Source organism: Corvus hawaiiensis, chromosome 5 (assembly GCF_020740725.1).
Source record: "Corvus hawaiiensis isolate bCorHaw1 chromosome 5, bCorHaw1.pri.cur, whole genome shotgun sequence".
In the NCBI taxonomy this organism is placed as follows: Eukaryota; Metazoa; Chordata; class Aves; order Passeriformes; family Corvidae; genus Corvus; species Corvus hawaiiensis.
The window spans coordinates 42,017,200-42,036,891 of record NC_063217.1 but is presented as its reverse complement, the minus strand read 5'-3'; the positions used below and the strand labels follow the sequence as shown (position 1 = coordinate 42,036,891).

Here is a 19,692-nt window from a genome sequence, read left to right as displayed (position 1 = left end):
TGACCTCCACTCAATCCCTTGCACCAGCACTTAGTGCCAGGAGAGGGCAAATGTGTGGGCATGTGAGCAGTGATGGGGGCTGTGCTCACAGGTATTGATGGGTCAGATACTCACAGATCAAGCAGGGTGTTGCACGTGGTAAGAAACACATTCTGTGGCAGCACTTCTGACTTACTGACTTTAGTTTTCCCATCAGCATGATTGGCACATTGTCCTTGGACACAGTGAAGTGACAGCCATTCCAACAGATTAATGAGTAGCTGGACGGTAAAACTAAGAACTCAGGAGCAGGGACCGCTGCAGCTGCACAGTCAGTGTATGTTTCTGAAGCAGCTTGCACAATCCCATGTTTTAATACATGAGCTGGGCTGTTGTGTGACCAGAGTTCATCAGCAAAGCTTTCATGTTCTCACTGTGTCCCTGCTGCTGTGAGTTTAAGAACCACTCTCCCCTTTCCTCTTTGCACCTACAGTGCCCCTGAGAGCAGTGGGTTTGGCGAGCAGCTCTCAGGGAGGTGGAAGAAGGGAAATAGCTTCCAGCCAGGGCTGTTGCATTTGTCCCATGACATTGAGGGCAACCACAGGTGGGCTGCAAAAAAGGGTAGGAAAGACCATGACAGAGGAATCAAGAAGACAGAAGCACTGAAAGAGTGAGGTTTCATCAGATGAGTGGTTTACTCTGATCCTAGCACTTTTTCTGATTAAGGGGTGGGACTCGTGAGCTGGGAGGCTCGGCTAAAAGATCAGAGCAGTCCACTTGCAGGAGCGCTTCACACAACCAGCTTCCAGTGTGCTGGAGAGGACTTGCAGTACCAGCAACCTAGCTGCTCTGGGGCTGACTGAGCTCTTGGTGCAAGAAACCAGCAGTGGCAAGAGTCGAAACAGGCACACCAGTCAACATGAGCACAGCAGGCAAAGTAAGCAACAGCTTGTATTAGGAAAGTTTCTTTGCTGCAGCTGAGTAATGCATTTTTGAATGTGAATTCTTTGTGGGGACACCATAAATCCTGGTGGTATAGCACAGATTAGAGTTTAGGATGAAGCTGGTACAGAAGAGCTGCTTTTATTTGCAGGTTGCTGTACTTTCCTAGGAAATAGTTATTAACTCTTCAAGGCAATAGTTTATTTGAAGCAAGACAAGATAACAGCACCAGAATAAGAATAACATCCCCTCTGGGATAGCAAACTATTTTTAATCTCTGATTTGATAGTTTAAAATATGATAGAATGTACTAAGGGTTTAGATCCATGTATTTATCTGCTCTACCAGTTTCCCTTCTGAGATCCTACAGTAATTTAAACTATTTTTAGTTTATTTATAATTCATATCAGCTCATTTTTCCAGAAAAAAGACATAGTTAATATTGTGTTAAATTTTGGGATGAATTGTGCTGACGTTAGGACAGTCATTAAATTTGAATATGTGTATAACAAGTCCCAAACTTTAGTTAACAAAGACCAGAAGTCAATTCCGCGTGCAATGCGATACTGAGCTGGAATTGAAGCGAGTAGTTATATCTTTGCTAGAAATTAGATTACAAGAGAGATGGAGGTTAATACCAATACATGTTCTTTCTTGCACTACTGGCAAGATGCTAATGTATACCCAGGGACCTGCAAGAAGGGTTAAGAGACAAGAAACTAGAAATGGAAAACAACTGAAAACATGTATCTTGCCGGAATGTGCCTTAAGAAAGTACCGGGATCATTTGCTGTTACTGCCAGCTGTCTTCACTATTGCAAAACCAAACAGAACGACAGACAGGGAAAAAAATGCTCTCTTTAACTCTGAGTTACTGCAAGTGCAAAATTAATTGTAGCTCACTTGTAGGTAAATTCACCAAGTTCAGTCCTCTACTCAGCATTGAACAGAGCATGGTAAATGAAGTGTTGTGATGTAACTTAATTGCCTCGATTTCACTGTGTTTGTCTTGGAATAACACGGGTGTTACAGTGCAATTTATGTAACCAAGCAGCATAGTTCTTGTGTCCTGTACAAGGGCATGTTTCTACACCTGCCCTCCTCTGCCACAGTAACTTACATGGCTGGTAGAACACATGAGCAGGGTGTTGCTAAGACAAGCCTGTGCTTGTCTTAGCAGATGAAGTGGGTGATAGAGTGCTGTTGCTGCATGTGTGGGATCCTGTTCCAATCTGTAAAAGCTCACAGGGACTAAACAATACAAAGTCAACTAATGTTGAATTTCAGGAGAGATTTGTTTGTTCTTGGCAATCCACCTTTGGCCACCTTTGTTCTTAGAAACTCTACATGTGCTTTGCATGTGCAAGTCATGAAATCACCACTGTGCTATGTGGAATACAATATAAATACATAAACTGCCTTTTTTTTTTTAAAAGTAAGTGTCCTGGAAAATGGTGCCCTTTGAAATGTGACCTTTGACCACACTTGTGATTTTTTCACAAATCACACTTGCATCTAAACATTAAATGTAAATTAAGAGGAAATATCTCTTGAGGCAGTTTTTTTCAAAGCTGTCCCAGTTTGAGACAAATTTGGAGGAAAATGTCCGAAATGAACGTATCCTCTAATAGAAGGCAGATTTCAGCAGCCCCTCCCTCACCAGGTTCGGGAAAAAAAAAATTCCTCAGAGGAAAGTGAAAAAAACCCCATTTATTTAACAAGCAGGGTGCACGCAGGCACAGAAAAGAGTGAATAATGTTAAATAATAAAACCTCTCGCTGTGGAGAAGAAACCTGGGTAGATTTCAGAGTCCTTTCTGTGGATGTGGCTCTGCCCTCTCCGGAGCTGGGGTTCGGCATGGCCCCCTCTGGGCCACGGTGTGGGGCCTCCCGGTGATGTTGTTCCAGACCGGAGCAGAACAGTCCCAAGAAAAGTTCTTGCCTCAGCTAGCAGGCTAGCTACAAAGCAAAGAGTTTTAACTCTCTGTCTCTCTCCTGAGAAAAGGAGCCCAGAGCTGGGAAAAAGCAGGAAGGTGCTTCCTCAGCTCTGTAGCAGTAGGAACGCAGGGGAGTGTGTGTGTCCTTGAGCACAAACTGCTCCAAAAAATTTGCCTGGCTTCTCTCCCCCCTCTCCTAAGAAACAGCTTAAAGACACAGGAAGGCACAGGACTCATGTCTGGCCCAGGGCAGACAATACAGAATGCAGTATCACACAGTCACCCCAGGACAAAAGCATTGTGCCCATCTACTCCATGTCTAGATGCTGAAAGTCCGCTATTTTATTTCATATGTTTAGCATTTCCTAGTAATTATTTCCTTTGTTACCAGTTTTCAGTTTGTGGATAATCAGACATTATTTCTACTACTTCAAAAGCCTTTGATACTAAAAATTTGGTTTGTTTGTTGTTTTCCCCTGCGAATTTTGCAGCACACCGATGTTAAGTTGTCCCAGTCACACAGGATAAACGTGCATGTGCTAAATTTCTTGCATCATGGGCTTGATTCCTCTCCATTTCTTTCTCAAGATAATGCCACCTGAAAACTTGCAGTCAATAGACTTAACAGAGTGACTGAGGCCTTAATAATACATCACCCAGGAAAATCATATTTCAGGGCCTGGGGCTATTTAAAGAACTAGGATGAGATCTTTAAACACCTCCACAGAAGATCAGCAATTATGGGGACAGAGAGGTCCCACTGGTTTTGAATACACTAGGATTGAGCTTGCAGGGAGGAAACCTGTTCGAGAGCCTAGGATGAGGTGTGGACAATGCTCTTCTCTTTTCTGAGGGCATTTTTCTCTCAGTGGCAGATGGCCAGAGGAGCCCTAAAGCCTGTCAGTACCAGGACAAAGCCTGAAAAGTTAATGGACAAACTTCAGTCTAACAGAAGAAAAAAAAAGCTGTCTTGGATAGTTGGGTAGTAACCCCACCTGAGTTAAACATCCCTTCTGAGAAGGAGGGTACTGTAGCATGGATAATATACACTAAAGGGACTGTTTCAGATTACCTCTGTGGAGTGGTACGTCAGTTTGCAGAGGTGCCCTTTCAGCCATCACCTCATGGCTGAACTCGGGCTCTACTAGAATGTTCATAAATCTGTACGAGGCTCTGAATTCCATTTTTAGCAATTTCAGTTCCCAACACAGGCAGTTCTAGGCAATACAGACTTTATCACAGCCTGAGAAGTGACATCATTTAGTGTGCCATCTTTAAGAAGATACAAATATAGACAAGTAATTCAACGCCGCAAAAGAAATCCACCAAGGAAGTTAGCAAAGGAGCAATGAGAATGGGTAAGGTATCCTGTTATCCTAGGAGACTATTACACATGCAGCTGAAAACTTGATGTGACAGAAATATGAGCAAAGTCAGACATGATCTTCAAGGGTGAAAAAAATAGGCTTACACTGACCTTTGGTGTTGACTTTTTGGTTGTTTTGTTTGGGATTTTTTCCCTGTACTTTTCCCTCTCTTCTCCACAAATATGAGCAGGAGCTTCACATGCAGAAACGGAAGAATCTGTCTGCGTGATGACTTGAAAATGCAAGTGCCATTCCCGTTTGCTTTGTTTGCAGGTTATTAAATGCAAGGCAGCAGTGCTGTGGGAAGCCAATAAACCGTTCAGTATTGAGGAAGTGGAAGTTGCCCCACCAAAAGAACATGAAGTTCGCATAAAGGTACTAAAAATAAAATTTAAAACAACTCCTATGACTTGCATTCTGTCCTGCTTTTAATCAGAATTAGTCCTATAAATTTTTAAGACCCAGTCAGAAAACATTCTACTCGTAAGTAGTTACTAGTCAGTGAGCTCCTATGTAACATGTTCAAAGTCCTAAATTTGATAATGAAGTTCTTTTTTTTTTTTTAAAGAGAAGGTTTTCAGTGTTGGATTTTATATTAACTGACATCTGTTTTTCTAACACGCTGAAAAAATTACAGTACAAGGCAAAAATCAGAATTTCCTATAGAGTGGAGCAAGAAAATTTTTTCACTTGATTGAACTTGTGCTAGGAAATAGCTCAATAGGGCGGGGAGCTTCGTCTTTTACCTGGATATTGGCCTCAGTGGAATTCAGCAGCTGCCTTCATTTACGAGTAGTTTCAAGTGTTACACACATGAGGAAAACCCTCTCATGGGGTTGACAAATCCATTTGTCAGAAAAAAAGTTGTAAATACACACCTGAATGTTTCAAAAGAAATACTGCTGTTCTAGCTGCAAGAAAAGACAAAATATCATCTAAAATACTACGTGTAGCCTAATTCTTTTAATGAAACATATGCAAATATTTAAAATATATACACAATACAATAATAGAATTATGTAATTATTTAGAATAAAAAATCATTGTATAATACATAATTTATATACAATATCTATGATATATTGGCATATAATCTAAATATAATAAATATAAAATATACACAATATTTCTATGTTTATAAATACTATGTGAAGGTTAATTTGTATTTACATAATTTTACATTTACATAATATTACACACTTTTCTTTTTATCTATTTATCTATAAATAGTAGGAATAATTTATTCTGTTCCCCCTATACAATTGTATTGCTAGAACGTTCAACAGAAAATCCATCCGACTCCCTATAGAGCTCAGTACTGCATAGCAAACATTCACAAAGGAGCTTTGCCCTGTAGATTAAAGACTAATGCATACCACAAAAGTCTTAAATCACACAACCAAATCTGTTTTACCTGTAGATTTATTGTGTGCATATTGAGTTTTAGAGGGGAGCAAGTGGCTTCTCCAAATGTAAAATACAATTTCGCTTCTGCATATGACATGACATAGTTAAACGCAGAAATATTCTTGTCTTTCCTGTAAATCAGATTATGGCCACTGGGATCTGTCGCTCTGATGACCATGTGATAACTGGTGTACTGGTTATGCCTTTTCCAATAATTCTTGGGCATGAAGCAGCTGGTGTTGTGGAGAGTGTTGGGCAAGGAGTGACTTTGATCAAACCAGGTATGAAACAGCACTGGAAACAAACCCTGTGCTGAGTTTCCAGACTCCTCCTGAAGTCAAAGATTATTACATTCATGAATATTTTTATTGCACAGGAAAATATTCCAATTTCAATTTCATAAAGGGTACCTCAAAGGATATAAACCTGCTGTTTACACCTTTCTGTGTTCCCAATATTGATTTACTTTCAGATTTTCTACTCAATTTCTTTTGGTTTTGGCAAAAACATCTGCAGCTTGCTTTCCACATACGTAGTGCTTTTTCGGTCATGTGACTAAGAATGAAGAGTCTTTGCTGTTGTTATGAAATCAGGCATTAGCTGCAGGTTCTTTGAACACCATTTATACAGCTCACCTTTCTCAAGAATAAGGCAAAGCGCTACACAATAAAGCACCTTCTTTTAATTGTCCTAACACCTAAATAATCCACTGACTTCAGTAGATCAGAACTTAGGTCTTTTAAAAGCATCAGGGAAAAACAGGGGTGCCCACCCTGCTGCAGGCTTTGCAGGTGGGCAGCACCAGTGCAGGTGAGGCAGCACTGCTTCCTGAGGGCTGAGTTGCTCTGAGGATGCTCATCTGGACCAGCTGCTCCTCTCCCTGCATTCTCTTTGAACTACAGCGTGTAGATAGTCAGTGAAAGATGACAATTTTCAGCCAACTGCTGCAAGATGAGCTGTGATTCCTGTACATTTTATAGGACTGAAAAAATTCTAACAAGGGCTAAATTTTAAGAGAAAATATGCAGTGAAAAAAATCTACACAGAATCTCTCAATTTTCAGGCAGTTTGCTATGATACCTGAGTAGTTCACTTCTAACATCTCTGTACTTCCAGTGTCTTTGTCCATACTGACAAGTATAAAGTTTGTCCGAAGCAGATTGGTATGTATAAGAAAAATTCTTATTACAGATTTCTGCTTTAACTCCAAACAAAATGCATATTGCAAATTTTAATGATAGCTCTAGCTGTTTTTTCTCTTATGTCTCGGTTCATAAATCTCTCTGTTGTCTAGTTCTAGCTGCCCCGTGTTTCCAGGTGAGCTGAAATAGCAGGCCTGAAGACATACATGCACAGAATCACATTTCTCAGATGTTGCTTAATTTACACCTCCATGTTCTGAAAAAAGGCTTCAACTTGTGCAATATTTCTTTAGCAAAGTGATTACTAAGCCCATGTCACAGTTCTAAGTTAACTCAGGGTTGAGGTAGTGGGGGCATTTAATGTTCTGTAGGCATTTTTCATTTTTTAGTGGAAATCAAAAATTTCCCTTGACTTTCAATGTGTCAAGGATTAGCTACATTTTAAAATTGGCAAATCATAAACTAATCTGTATTAGGAAATACCTGTTTAGAGATTATTAGATATTTACCATATATCATTGCGGTGGAAATTGCACAGGGGTAAAAAATTGCACTGGGAAGCTATGTGCTACTTTGTTAATCACATAATTGTGCTAGAGAATTAGAGATGTTGGTTTAGCTTGTGTGTGCCACTGCTTCTCAGACAAGTATTTTACCTGTTTTTACTCAGAGCAACAGTAAGAGGACTGCTATATAGCAAAGATGCTCAAAATAATGCAAATTAATGCTTAATTCCCCATTCTTTGTATGCACAGTTTACAGCCCTGTTATCCTGGCACTCCAATCTGCTGTTTTAGCGGATGTCAATTTTTATCTCAATTTCCTTACTAAAAGAAGGTGTATGACTACCTTCTTTTTACACAGGAGATGCAATAAACTGCTGAGCAAGTACTTCAGAAGTGTCAGTAGATAACATGATTTTATGACATAGGTCTGACTCAGTTCTGTGGAAAGACATCGGGAATTTTGCATATCAAAATTACTTGTCATAAATTTGCCCTAATTATGTCCTCTATATAAAATACAGAGACGGTTCATTACAGAAGAAGGAAATAAAACCATCACTGCACTCCTAGTGCACATTTACCTGGGGATTAAATACACTCACTTCATGTTCTTACCTGCATGCTTCTTGTTTGCCTTTTTTTAATCCTCTGTCATTACTGTTTTATTCCTAGGAGACAAGGTTATTCCACTCTTTGTTCCACAGTGTGGGGAGTGCAAGAGTTGTTTAAACACCAAGGGTAACCTGTGCAGTAAAACTGAGTGAGTTTTCCTGGATTACTTACAACCCTAATTAGATTTTACTTTACACAAAACTGATTACACACAACAAATCTCACTTGCCGTTATTTCTGGTCATCTTTCAAACAGCCTTGGTACAAGTGCTGGATTAATGCCTGATGGTACCACTAGATTCACCTGTAAAGGAAAAGCAATTCACCATTTTCTTGGTACAAGTACCTTCACTGAATACACAGTAGTGCATGAATCTGCTGTGGCCAAAATCGATTCTGCTGCTCCTCTGGACAAAGTTTGTCTAATTGGCTGTGGATTTTCAACAGGTTATGGGGCTGCTCTGCAGACTGCCAAGGTAAATATGGTGGTAGGTGTTTCTGATATTTTATGGGGTCTGTTCAAGATTGTGTGGCCTGCAAGTGGATCATCAGCATGGCAGCCAGGAAGTATTGACTCTGTTTAGTTCAGTGTGGAAAGAAGATACTACTTCTTTACCTACTTCAGATTCTGTCTCTAGGGTACTCAGAAGTCTTCAATTCAAAATCCAGTAAAATTACCTATTACCATCTATAAAGTTTTCCCTCATAGCTTTATCACCCCTAGAAAAATGTTACAACAGAGCTCATTGTAACTGAAGTCTAGGAATACATAGAAGCCTATATATGCAACACTCAATTTGTAGCAATTCATGAATGTGACTTTTAGAGCTGGCCCTGTCTACAGTGGAGTGACATTACAGATCTTAACACAACTGGAATATAAAGCATCATTAAAAAAAAGGTATGTCTAAGCCGAAGATGAGACATATAATGAAAACAGAATTCTGGTCTCAGAAATGTATTTTAGGGACAATTTCTCTTAGTCATGTGTAGATTATAACAGTATAGTTGGCTACTGCACTAGCAGTTATGCATGTGCAAATTCCTTCTCAGCGGGTAATCTCTAAATTGCAAGAAGTGGCTTAAGTGAAATCATGTTGATAATGAGGAAATGCATGGTATTTTCCCTAGCCTGTAACAATGTGCCATGTTTACGTGGTTGTTATTATTATAGGTGGAATCAGGCTCCACCTGTGCCGTCTTCGGCCTCGGAGGAGTTGGCCTCTCTGTTGTCATGGGCTGCAAGGTGGCTGGAGCTTCCCGCATCATTGCTGTGGACATCAACAAGGACAAGTTTGCCAAGGCCAAGGAGCTGGGAGCCACCGACTGCATCAACCCTAAAGATTTCAATAAGCCCATCCACGAGGTGTTGATGGAAATGACAGGGCAGGGTGTGGACTATTCCTTTGAGGTCATCGGCCGTGAGGATACCATGGTATGCAACCAAAAGATGGGCTGACACAAGGCATTAGCTCATTAGCACTCTCTTCACCAAGCCACCAAACACCGAGGAGGAGGAGCTGGGAGCCACTGGCAAAGTACTGAGCTAACTTCAAACCTGTTAAGTCCAGCTATTGGCCACTGAGATGCAGGGATAGACGCATGCTCAGAAATTTAGGAAAGGGAACGCCATTGTAGTGCCCTGGCCTAACCAGGGTGGCTACATTTCACATAGCTCATTATCTGCTCTCCAACTGTGGCTTATCACTAATGGCTTAGACAAAATGGGGGAGGAGAGCAAAGCCAGGACATACCTAACCAATGGGAGCAGATACAATGGTGGGAGCAGATACAATGGACATTTTTTGATGGGGTTTCAAAAAATGAATTTTGTGGTTACAAAAAGTGAATTGCAAGCAGAGTCCTGAGAGGAGGAAATGGAGTTCAAACTTCTGCGCCCTAAAGACAAATCTTGCCTGATTCTGGGTGTCCCTCTGTTTCTAATGCAGACTGCAGCCTTGGCCTGTTGCCAGCATAACTATGGAGTCAGTGTGATTGTAGGTGTGCCCCCTGCAAAACAAAAGGTCACTTTTGATCCCATGCTCCTCTTCACTGGTCGCAGCTGGAAAGGCTCCGTCTTTGGAGGTAAGGACTTGGAAAGATGTGATTTAACTGGCTTGGGAAATTTGTAAATTGTCTTGAATGAAATAGGATATATCAAATTCATTGCTTACACTGTCTTATTGGAAGTAATATTGATGGCTATTTTGCTGACGAAGTTCAAAGGGAATTAATTATGGGAACTGTTAGTTAACGGCAAGAGAAGGAAGGAAAAAAACAGAAAGGGAGATGGGGGAAGAAAGGGAAGAGAAGAAGAGATAAAGAGAAAGGAAGACATAAAAAGACAGAAAATAGAGAAAAATAGGGAGGAAAGAAGAGGGGAAAATGAGAAAAAAGGAAGAGAGGAAAAAGAAGAGAAAAAGAAAAGGAGGGGGAGGGGAGGGGAAGGAGGAGGAAAGATAAAAATAAAGAGGAGGAAAAAAGGTAAGGAGAAAGATAAGAGGGGATAAAGGATAGAAGATAAAGGAAGAAAAAAGAAAAAATCATGAAGAGGGAGAGAGGACAGAGGGAGGGGAGAAAAAGAGCAAGTGCAAAACGGAGAATGTAATGAATAGAAAGAGGGAGAGACAGCAGGAGAGATGGAGAGTCAGGACTGTAAAGGACATCAGGGGTTATACCCAGCTGATTTCCACATAGGTCACACCCCAGCTTAGCCCCTGGCCAGCTGATGACAGTCCATTCCCATTCCTTCTCTTTCTGGAGCTGCCCCAGCAGTCCCACACTCAACAAGTCCTAGCTCACTCAACACAAAGCTGATGGCCACAGAAAACTTGTTTCCAACAACAGGTTTTCTCACTCGTAACCAGTTCCTCCCATGTATTCAAAAGACACCTGAATAAAATAGCAGAAACAAATCAGGTTTCTCTGGAAGGGTATGCTACTATTTATGACGCCTTTATCTAGTGGTGCTTGTAGGAAGAGAGCCATATCCACCACCCACTCTCCAATTTTGAGCAGACAATCAAGTTTCCACTTACCAACATGGGTGTCAGCACTCTGGCTTTTCTATGAAACGTGATTAAGTTGAAACCGTGTTTAATGTGGGGGAAAGTATGGATTCTGTAAAGACTGAGATTTGTACTGCTCTTCTGCTGCGTTTGTGATACGTGGAACAGCTGTGCTTTGTCCCGTGTGTTTCCTGCTGGCACCCTGTGTTACAAAGGTAAAGCCAGGCTGCAACATTTCATCCCGTTACTCTGCTATAGAAAGTTTATCTAAAAACTTAAGCTGCCCTGGGTTTTATGCATTTTCAGAAGCATTTAATATCACTATGCATTGTCTGTGGGGTTTTTTTCAGGCTGGAAGAGTAAAGATGCGGTTCCTAAACTGGTTGCTGACTACATGAAGAAAAAGTTTGTTCTGGATCCATTAATAACTCACACACTTCCTTGGACAAAGATCAATGAAGGATTTGATCTTCTAAGGACAGGAAAGAGGTAAACATTGTTTCATTGTAAAGGTTCTGTACAAATAACCTAAAGGAGATGTATGGTAAGACAAAGTCTGCCTTCTGGTAGAGAATGGGTAAGGCAGGCCACCATGCCCCTTAATCCCTCCCAGTGTGTTCCCATGGGTTGCAGCTGGAGTAATAAAGACAGCAGACCTTCAGCTTTTGAAATGCAGTGGGCGCTTGCAGAGGAACTTTCAGACTCTAGTTGGAGCAAAGACACTGGCTGGCAAAGAGAGAAAAGACTACACAATTGAGGAAGTCTCTTCCCAATACCCATTGGAAAAAAAGCACACAACCAAGGCAGCATGGGGGTGCCAAGCTGTAGAGTGCCAGGGGTTAGCTACATCATAATCCAAGAAACATTTCAGGATGAGGAGCAGGAACACAGAAATAGCCTGTTCCTCTTGTGAGTTAGGGAACAGAGTCCCAGTCCAATTGGTCCTTAAGTCACTGGGTACTTTCTTGAACTTCAGAGCTTTTAAAAAGGGAAAGTGCTTGGTATACATATACATTGCAAACTCAGAATTTAGGTCTTGTGCTTTCCTCAAATATTGTGAAAGTTCAGGTCAGACTCTGCTTTCACAGGGTATTGAAACTGGGAATATTTTTTGATAGAGAAATTTGATGAGATTCCCCATGGTGATGCCTTTTCCTGGTCTTAAAATCAAGAGTCATACACAGTTAGAAGGGGAAAAGGGATTTTACCTTGGTATTTATTTTAAGGATCCTTAGGTGTACTACATCCAGGTCAAATACACTGAAATGCACACTGCAATGCACACCCCCAAAAGAATTGGTATAACATTATAGGTCTTACTAATTAGCATATCTATCAAAAATTCCCCAATGAGAGGCTTGAATGAGCCCCCCCTTCCCCTGGATGGTTCTATCTTAGTTTACAAAATGTGTTCTGGAGAGGACCTTGGGGTCTGGGGCACACTAACCCCTACCTACGAAGCTTCTAAAATGTTGTCTCCTAGCTGAACAAACAAGTCCAAGAATGTAGGCAAAAAGCACTAAGAATACAGAAGCTGTAAAAAGGTATAACAGGGGTATAAAAGAAAAGGCAAAAAATCTTCATGGCATCAATGGGAATTGAAAATTGTCCTTGGCAGAAGTAGGAAATGCATTTGTATATCTCAGTATGTGTGGGGACCCTTTTTGAAAGTTCTAGATGTTTATAACTTACAGAGGCTGGAGAATTTTTCTTTTAATGTTTTCTTTTAATTGTCATTTGCTAGCAGTTATTTTAGGTGTTACTTGCTCTGAATATAAAAAGCAAGTAACAGAAGAATTTCAGGCCCTGAGTTTTGTTTTCAGGTTCTAACGACGCAGCACACACTTCACTTTTTGACTGTCCTTATTTTACATAGACTATAAATGTTAGTTTTAGTTCTTAGTATAACAAATGGGAAAGTGGTGAGGACAGAGATGCCATCAGCTTTGCTAGGTTGTCAGCCTGAAGATGGAGGCATGTTGCAGCTGATCATTTTTATGGAGTACAATACTTCAGTGTTGCAGTGCAGAATAAGCTATACCAGTTACCCTGTAATTGGAAAGATGAGTCTAAGCCCCTCTCTGAGGAACTTCTCAGGCTGTAGCTGGTAATTAATTACCAGGAGGCCTGGGCTTTATCAGTGAAAGCTTTGCAGTCTTCTGTGAATTTTGTTCTCTACATCTGCAGCAAAGTTTGCACATCTTCTCTGTCATTTGCTGCAAGCTGGGGCAGGGGGCAGGCAGGGAGGGAGTACCCTGTTTGGCAGCAATAGCCCAGATTATCAGAGAAAACAGAAGTGTTCTGCTGATGTTAGCCATGGGGATTTTCTAGTCACTAACTTGTCATTTTATATTGCAGTATCCGCACTGTCCTGATGTTTTAGGATTCCCAGATGTTAAGCAGCAGATGGCTCACCATCAGTATGAACTTCACCATCCTCCAATACAACTTATACGAAATGCAAACCAAGACTTTCCTGAAAGATCTACCACTACCCTTGAATAAAAGGATCAAGCTCAAACCCCACATTTCAAGCACAGCATTTATAAATGAAGCAATCTTTTTCCTTCTGTCTCCTCATTCTTGTTTTAAATCCTTCATATTGTGCTGCAATTTTTAAATAGCCAGTTATGAATCACAGGTGCTACAAAAAGTTTGGAATTTTTAAAATTACTTATAATATGCAATCTTTCAATAAAATAAAAATGAAGGAAACTGTTTCTCTGGGCTTCCATAAAAGTGCAAGCTTAAGAAATTTGTACATGCAGTTCAGCACAGTAAAACTCTAAGTTATAACTGTGTATCTGTCCTGAATGACTGTATCATTCCAGTGCCTAATAGGCAAGGAATGATACAGCAGAAATTAAAATTTATGGTAACCATGTGTTTGAATTAATAATTTCAGTAAATTATATTTAAGCAAATCACAGATTTAGGTACTGGAAAATGTCTCACCACTCGGTATTTTACCAGATTACACTCCCAAACATTTTATGTAAAACTGATGTGTCATTGTTCTGTGTTGTGGTTTATATTTGGTGTTTTGGGGTTTTTTTACCTTTATGCATCTTTTTTCGGATTGTTTTAGTTGTTGATCAGTATGGTTTTAGGCCTTTGGCCAATTTATACAAGTGTCTCTGATGTTTGGGAAGCAATGTGAAGAAATATGAACATGCATCAAGTATTGGGTTTTGTTTCCATTATACAAAGGGGAAGCTTCTTAATTTCTTAAGTATGAATAATTGGGAAGAAACAGTTTAGTGGTAACAGTTTGCAACACCTCAAACATAAAGCACCTTACTGTTTTCTGAATTTGCAATGTGGAAACAGGAACAGAGGCTACTTCTATCTTGGGAAATATGGTCAACATTGACATATCTTCAGTATGGACTAATAAGAGCTCACAGGCACTCGCATGGCAGCTGGGTAGAAGAGCCTGTGAAACAAGGGGACTGTGTGCTGCTGCTGACTTACCTTTGTGTTAGCAGAAAGAGTCTCAGTGGCCCAGCTAGTTTAATGATTTGAGGACAAGAGATCACAGTTCAGTGATTTCACAGAATCACCATGTTGGAAGAGACCTCTAAGATCATTGAGTCCAATCCACGCCCTAACACCTCAACTAAACCATGGCACTGAGTGCCACATCCAATCTTCTTTGAAGCACATCCAGGGATGGTGATTCCACCACCTCACCAGGCAGACAATTCCAGTACTTCGCCACTCTTTCCGTGAAAAACTTTTTCCTAATATCCAACCTATATTTCCCTTGGCGCAGCCTGAGACTGTGCCCTCTCGTTCTATCAGTTGCTGCCTGGAGAAAGAGACCAACTCCCACCTGAGTACTACCACCCTTCAGGAAGTTGTAGAGAGTGATAAGGTCACCTCTGAGTCTCCTTTTCTCCAGGCTAAACAACCCCAGATCCCTCAGTCGTTCCTCACAGGGCTTGTGTTCCAAGCCCCTCACCAGCCTTGTTGCTCTCCTCTGGATGTGTTCAAGCATCTCAACGTCCTTCCTGAACTGAGGGGCCCAGAACTGGACACAGCACTAGAGGTGCGGCCTCACCAGTGCCGAGTACAAGGGAAGAATGCTGGCCACACTATTCCTGATACAGGCCAGGATGCTATTGGCCTTCTTGGCCACCTGGGCACACTGCTGGTTCATGTTCAGTCGGCTGTCGACCAGTACCCCCAGGTCCCTTTCTGTCTGGGCACTGTCCAGCCACACTGCCCCCAGCCTATAACGTTGCAGGGGGTTATTGTGGCCAAAATGCAGGACTCTGAACTTGGACTTGTTAAACTTCATCTTGTTGGACTCTGCCCATCCATCCAACTGTTCCAGGTCTCTCTGCAGAGCCCTCCTACCTTCCAACAGATTGACACACGCTCCCAGCTTAGTGTCATCTGCAAATTTAGTAATGAAAGACTCAATACCCTCATCAATATCATCAATAAAAATATTGAACAGAACTGGCCCCAGCACAGATCCCTGAGGGACACCACTGGTGACTGCCCAGCAACTGGATGCAGCACCGTTCACCACCACTCTCTGGGCCCGGCCATCCAGCCAGTTCTTAACCCAGCAAAGAGTGCACCTGTCCAAGCTGTGGGCTGCCAGCTTTTCCAAGAGTATGCTATGGGAGACAGTGTCAAAGGCCTTGCTGAAGTCCAAGTAGACAGCATCCACAGCCCTTCCTGCATCCACCAAGTGGGTCACCTGGTCACAGGAGGAGATCAGATTGGTCAAACACGACCTACCCCTCCTAAACCCATGCTGGCTGGGTCTGATCCCCCGGCCATCCTGTAAGTGCTGAATGATGGTACTCAATATAAACTGCTCTATTACCTTGCCAGGTATCGAGGTCAGACTGACTGGCCTATAATTACTAAGATCCTCCTTCCTACCCTTCTTGTGAATGGGCATCACATTGGCCAGCTTCCAGTCACCTGAAACCTCACCAGTGAGCCAGGACTGTTGGTAAATGATGGAGAGTGGCTTCGCAAGCTCATCTGCCAGCTCCCTCATCACCCTGGGATGGACCCCATCTGGTCCCATAGATTTTTAAACATCCAAGCAGTTCAGCAGTTCTCTGACTGCCTCCTCCTGGATAACAGGGGGACCATTCTGCTCCCTAACACCATCTGCCAACCCAGGAGTTGTCCTAAGGACAAGCTGTCTTCCCACTAAAAACTGAGGCAAAGAAGGTGTTAAACACTTCCACCTTCTCCCCATCTGTAGTTACTAAGTTCCCTCCCACATCCAGTGGAGAACAGAGGTTGTTCTTACCCTTCCTTTTGCCATTAATATATTTGTAAAAACATTTTTTATTATCCTTCACAAGAGTTGCTAAGTTAAGCTTTAGCTGAGCTTTGGCCTCTAATTTTTTTCCCACTGCCCTAGCAACCCCCTTAAATACTTCCTGAGAGACCTGACCCTCCTTCCAAAGATGATACATCCTCTTTTTATTCCTAAGTTCCTTCAAAAGCTCCTTGCCCATCTAGGCTGGACACTTGCCTCATCGACTTATCTTTCGGCACACAGGGATAGTTCATTCCTGTGCCCTCAAGAGCTCTCTTTTAAAGCGAGCCCACCTTTCCTGGACTCCCTTGTTTTAAGGGCTGCTTCCCAAGGAACTCTCTGAATAAGTCTCCTAAATAGGCCAAAGTCTGCCCCCCAGAAGTCCAATGTAAAAGTTTTATTGATGTTCCTCCTCATTTCACCAAATATCGAGAACTCTGTAATTTCATGGTCACTATGCCCCAAGCGGCCTTCAACCACCGCATCGCCCACCAGCCCATCTCTATTTGCCAACAACAGGTCCAGCATAGTCCCTTCCCTGGTGGGCTCACTCACCAGCTGTGACAAAAAGTTGTCCTTCCCACACTCTAAGAACTTCCTGGACTGCCTCCTTTCTGCTGCATTAAGTTCCCAGCAGATGTCTGGTAGGTTGAAGTTGCCTACAAGAACAAGGGCTGGTGATCCTGAAACATTCTCCAGCTGCTTGTAGAATAACTCGCTCACCTCTTCTTCCTGGCTGGGTGGTCGATAACAGACTCCCAGCAGGACGTCAGCCTTGTTGGCCTTCCCCTTAATTCTCACCCATAGGCATTCAACTTCATCATCATTGATTTCAATACCCATGGAATCAAAAGCCTCCCTAAAATAAAGGGCCACCCCTCCACCTCTTCTCCCTTTCCTGTCTCTTCTAAACAGCTTCTAGCCATCCAGTGCAGTGCTCCAGCTATGTGAGTTGTCCCACCATGTTTCTGTGATGGCAACTATGTCATAGCTTTGCTGTTGTACCATGGCTTCCAGCTCTTCTTACTTGTTACCCATGCTGTGTGCATTGGTATACATGCACTTCAGCTGGGCTGCTGATTTCACCCCTAACTCTGGCTTGCCCCCCTTGGGCCTGCTTCGGGAGAGCCCAGCTGTATCCCCTTCCCCCATCAAACCTAGTTTAAAGCCCTCACATTGAATTCTGCCATTTCATGGGCCAAAAACCTTTTGCCTTTAACAGAGAGATGGAGCCCATTTGGTTCCAGCAGGCCAGGTGCCATAAAAGTTGCTCCGTGGTCAGAGAACCCAAAATTCTGCTGATGACACCAACCCTTGAGCCACTTGTTGATAACGCGGGCTCCCCTATTCCTTTTGTCATTCGTCCCTGCCACCAAGGGGACTGAGCAGAGCACTATCTGTGCTCCTGCCCTATCAACAACTTGACCCAGAGCCCTAAAGTCCCTTTTAATTTCCCTAACACCTCTCTTTTCAATCTCATCACTGCCAACCTGGAGTATCAACAGTGGGTAATAATCAGTGGGCTGAATCAGCCCAGGGAGCCTCTCAGTAATATCCTGTACCTGAACCCCAGGGAGGCAGCAGACCTCTCAGTTGACATATGGGGCCCTCTGTTCCCCTCAGAAGGGAGTCACCTACAATTACCCTTCTTTTTAATGTTAGAGGTGGTGATCTGTCTGACAGATGAAGCGTAATTGGGAGGCCCACTGGTCAGATCATCTGGCTGATCCTCTAGATCCAGGGCCTCCTACCTATTCTGAAGTGGCACCTGGGTAGATGATGGGGGTTGGGAGGAATTTTTATTACCTCCCTGAGTAGGAACCCATTTCCAATCCCCTTCATCCACCAGGTGCCCTCCTATTGCCTGACAGTGGGAGGCATGGGAGTCCTCAGACTTCTGGCACACTTCCCTCAAGGATGGAAAGGCAGAACTCCACCAATCTATTGCCCTCTCACTTTCCCTAATTTTCCTAATTTGAGGATCAAGAGATTATAGTTTAATAGAAAAAGATCCTTAAACACGCATATAAACTAAACTTACACAACAATTGAGAGCTGAACTTCAGTCGTCAGTGTAAAAGGGGGAAAAATAGAGCTAAAGTACAGCAAACCTCAGTTCTATCCTCTTCAGGATGATGCAAAGCCCCTTTTTGTGGTTTTAATCTGCCAAGCATGGCATGCTGTTAGTATCTTTATTAGGATAGTTGCTGGGATCCAAAATAATAAACCCATTAAATCAATTCTTATTAGGGATATTTTATAAGGCAGCCATCTAGATCTGTCTTCTCATGGAGGAATGAAGTGTATTCTGACTGGGAAACAGTGAAAAATTCCTACTTCCCCAGATCATTTTGTCCCGCAGAACCTCATCAACATTCAGCTGAAGATGAATTTGTGTGATTGTAAAGCATGGACAGAAGGTTTCTGACAGACCTTCCTAATGGCTCTCTGGCTTTGAGGTACCCCAGGTAGGTGCAGGGCAACATGCACGGCTCTGTGTAAGCCTCCATTTAGCAGCTTTCCTGGGAGAGAGTAGAGACCACATTCCTCATCAGAGCACCAGCTGTCCACTAGCACATGATGACACTATGAAAAATCCACAAAAGGACATGAAAACCCCAGTAATTTCCCAAGAAACAAACTAACTACCAGACAAAGCACAAATGGTGTTTCATCAGACCTCAAACTATGCCAGTGTTTAACTGAACATCACTTGGCTTTGCATACAACTGAGCACTCCCATGTTTCTGCTCTCCCACCACATCCCACCCACCCAAACACTCCCCCAGGAAATGGCACATGCTCCAGTGTGCAGCTCTATTTTTACATGCTTTTAAGATCATGCTCCCTGACAGTGCATCACAGCCAAATTATCATTCCCACACAGCTTAATCCCCTCCAATGCTTCCAGGTTATCAGACAGAGAGCACAGATCCCAGTAATAAAAACAACTGTGCTACACAGATACCTGGGAGACAACAAGCCCATGTTTTGTTCAGGGGTTGTCACATCTTTGAACAAGTGAAAAAAATTGCTCTGGACAAGTAAAAAAAAATTTCTCTTACAAGATACATAAATCCTACTAGAAGTGATGATAGATTTATTTCTTTTTTAATGCAACAGGTAGAACAGGCTGAATATTGAAAATCTTTAAAGCTTCATTCTAGAACTCCTTATTCCTGGGAAATTATATATCATCATCACTCATGGTCTGATTGAGGCTACCAGAGGTGTGCAAAGAAACGTATGAAAAAGTAGGAATTTCTTGGGAAAAACTGCTAAACATCCCTGTTTAACTGAAATACAGACAAAAATGATCCACAAGTGCATGTCTGCTCTAGAGCCAGCTGCTCACCTCCAAGACAGGAGCATGTAATCACCTAGAGGTTGGGTTGACCAGCAGGGCTGGGGAACTGGATGCCAAGCAGCACTTCCATGTGGCTGGGACCACGGTCACGCCACAGGGCTGCCATGCTCTGTGCAAGAGCTCAGACAGC

At 42.4% G+C, this 19,692-nt stretch overlaps 1 protein-coding gene across 1 annotated transcript; it reads left to right on the top strand.

Annotated features, from left to right (window-relative positions):
* The first annotated feature begins 746 nt into the window (after positions 1–746).
* Positions 747–13,614, top strand: LOC125325883 (alcohol dehydrogenase 1). The gene is made up of 9 exons (XM_048303418.1): positions 747–916; positions 4,498–4,599; positions 5,774–5,912; positions 7,952–8,039; positions 8,148–8,367; positions 9,066–9,326; positions 9,841–9,976; positions 11,250–11,388; positions 13,258–13,614. The coding sequence occupies exons 1-9, from the start codon at positions 899–901 to the stop codon at positions 13,280–13,282; spliced, it is 1,128 nt and encodes a 375-aa protein (XP_048159375.1). The 5' UTR covers positions 747–898; the 3' UTR covers positions 13,283–13,614.
* The last annotated feature ends 6,078 nt before the right edge of the window (positions 13,615–19,692 follow it).

Coding starts and splice junctions, on each gene's coding strand:
- LOC125325883 (XM_048303418.1), top strand. Junction 4,600..5,773: donor AACATGAAGTTCGCATAAAG/GTACTAAAAATA, acceptor CCTGTAAATCAG/ATTATGGCCACTGGGATCTG. Junction 11,389..13,257: donor CTTCTAAGGACAGGAAAGAG/GTAAACATTGTT, acceptor TTTATATTGCAG/TATCCGCACTGTCCTGATGT.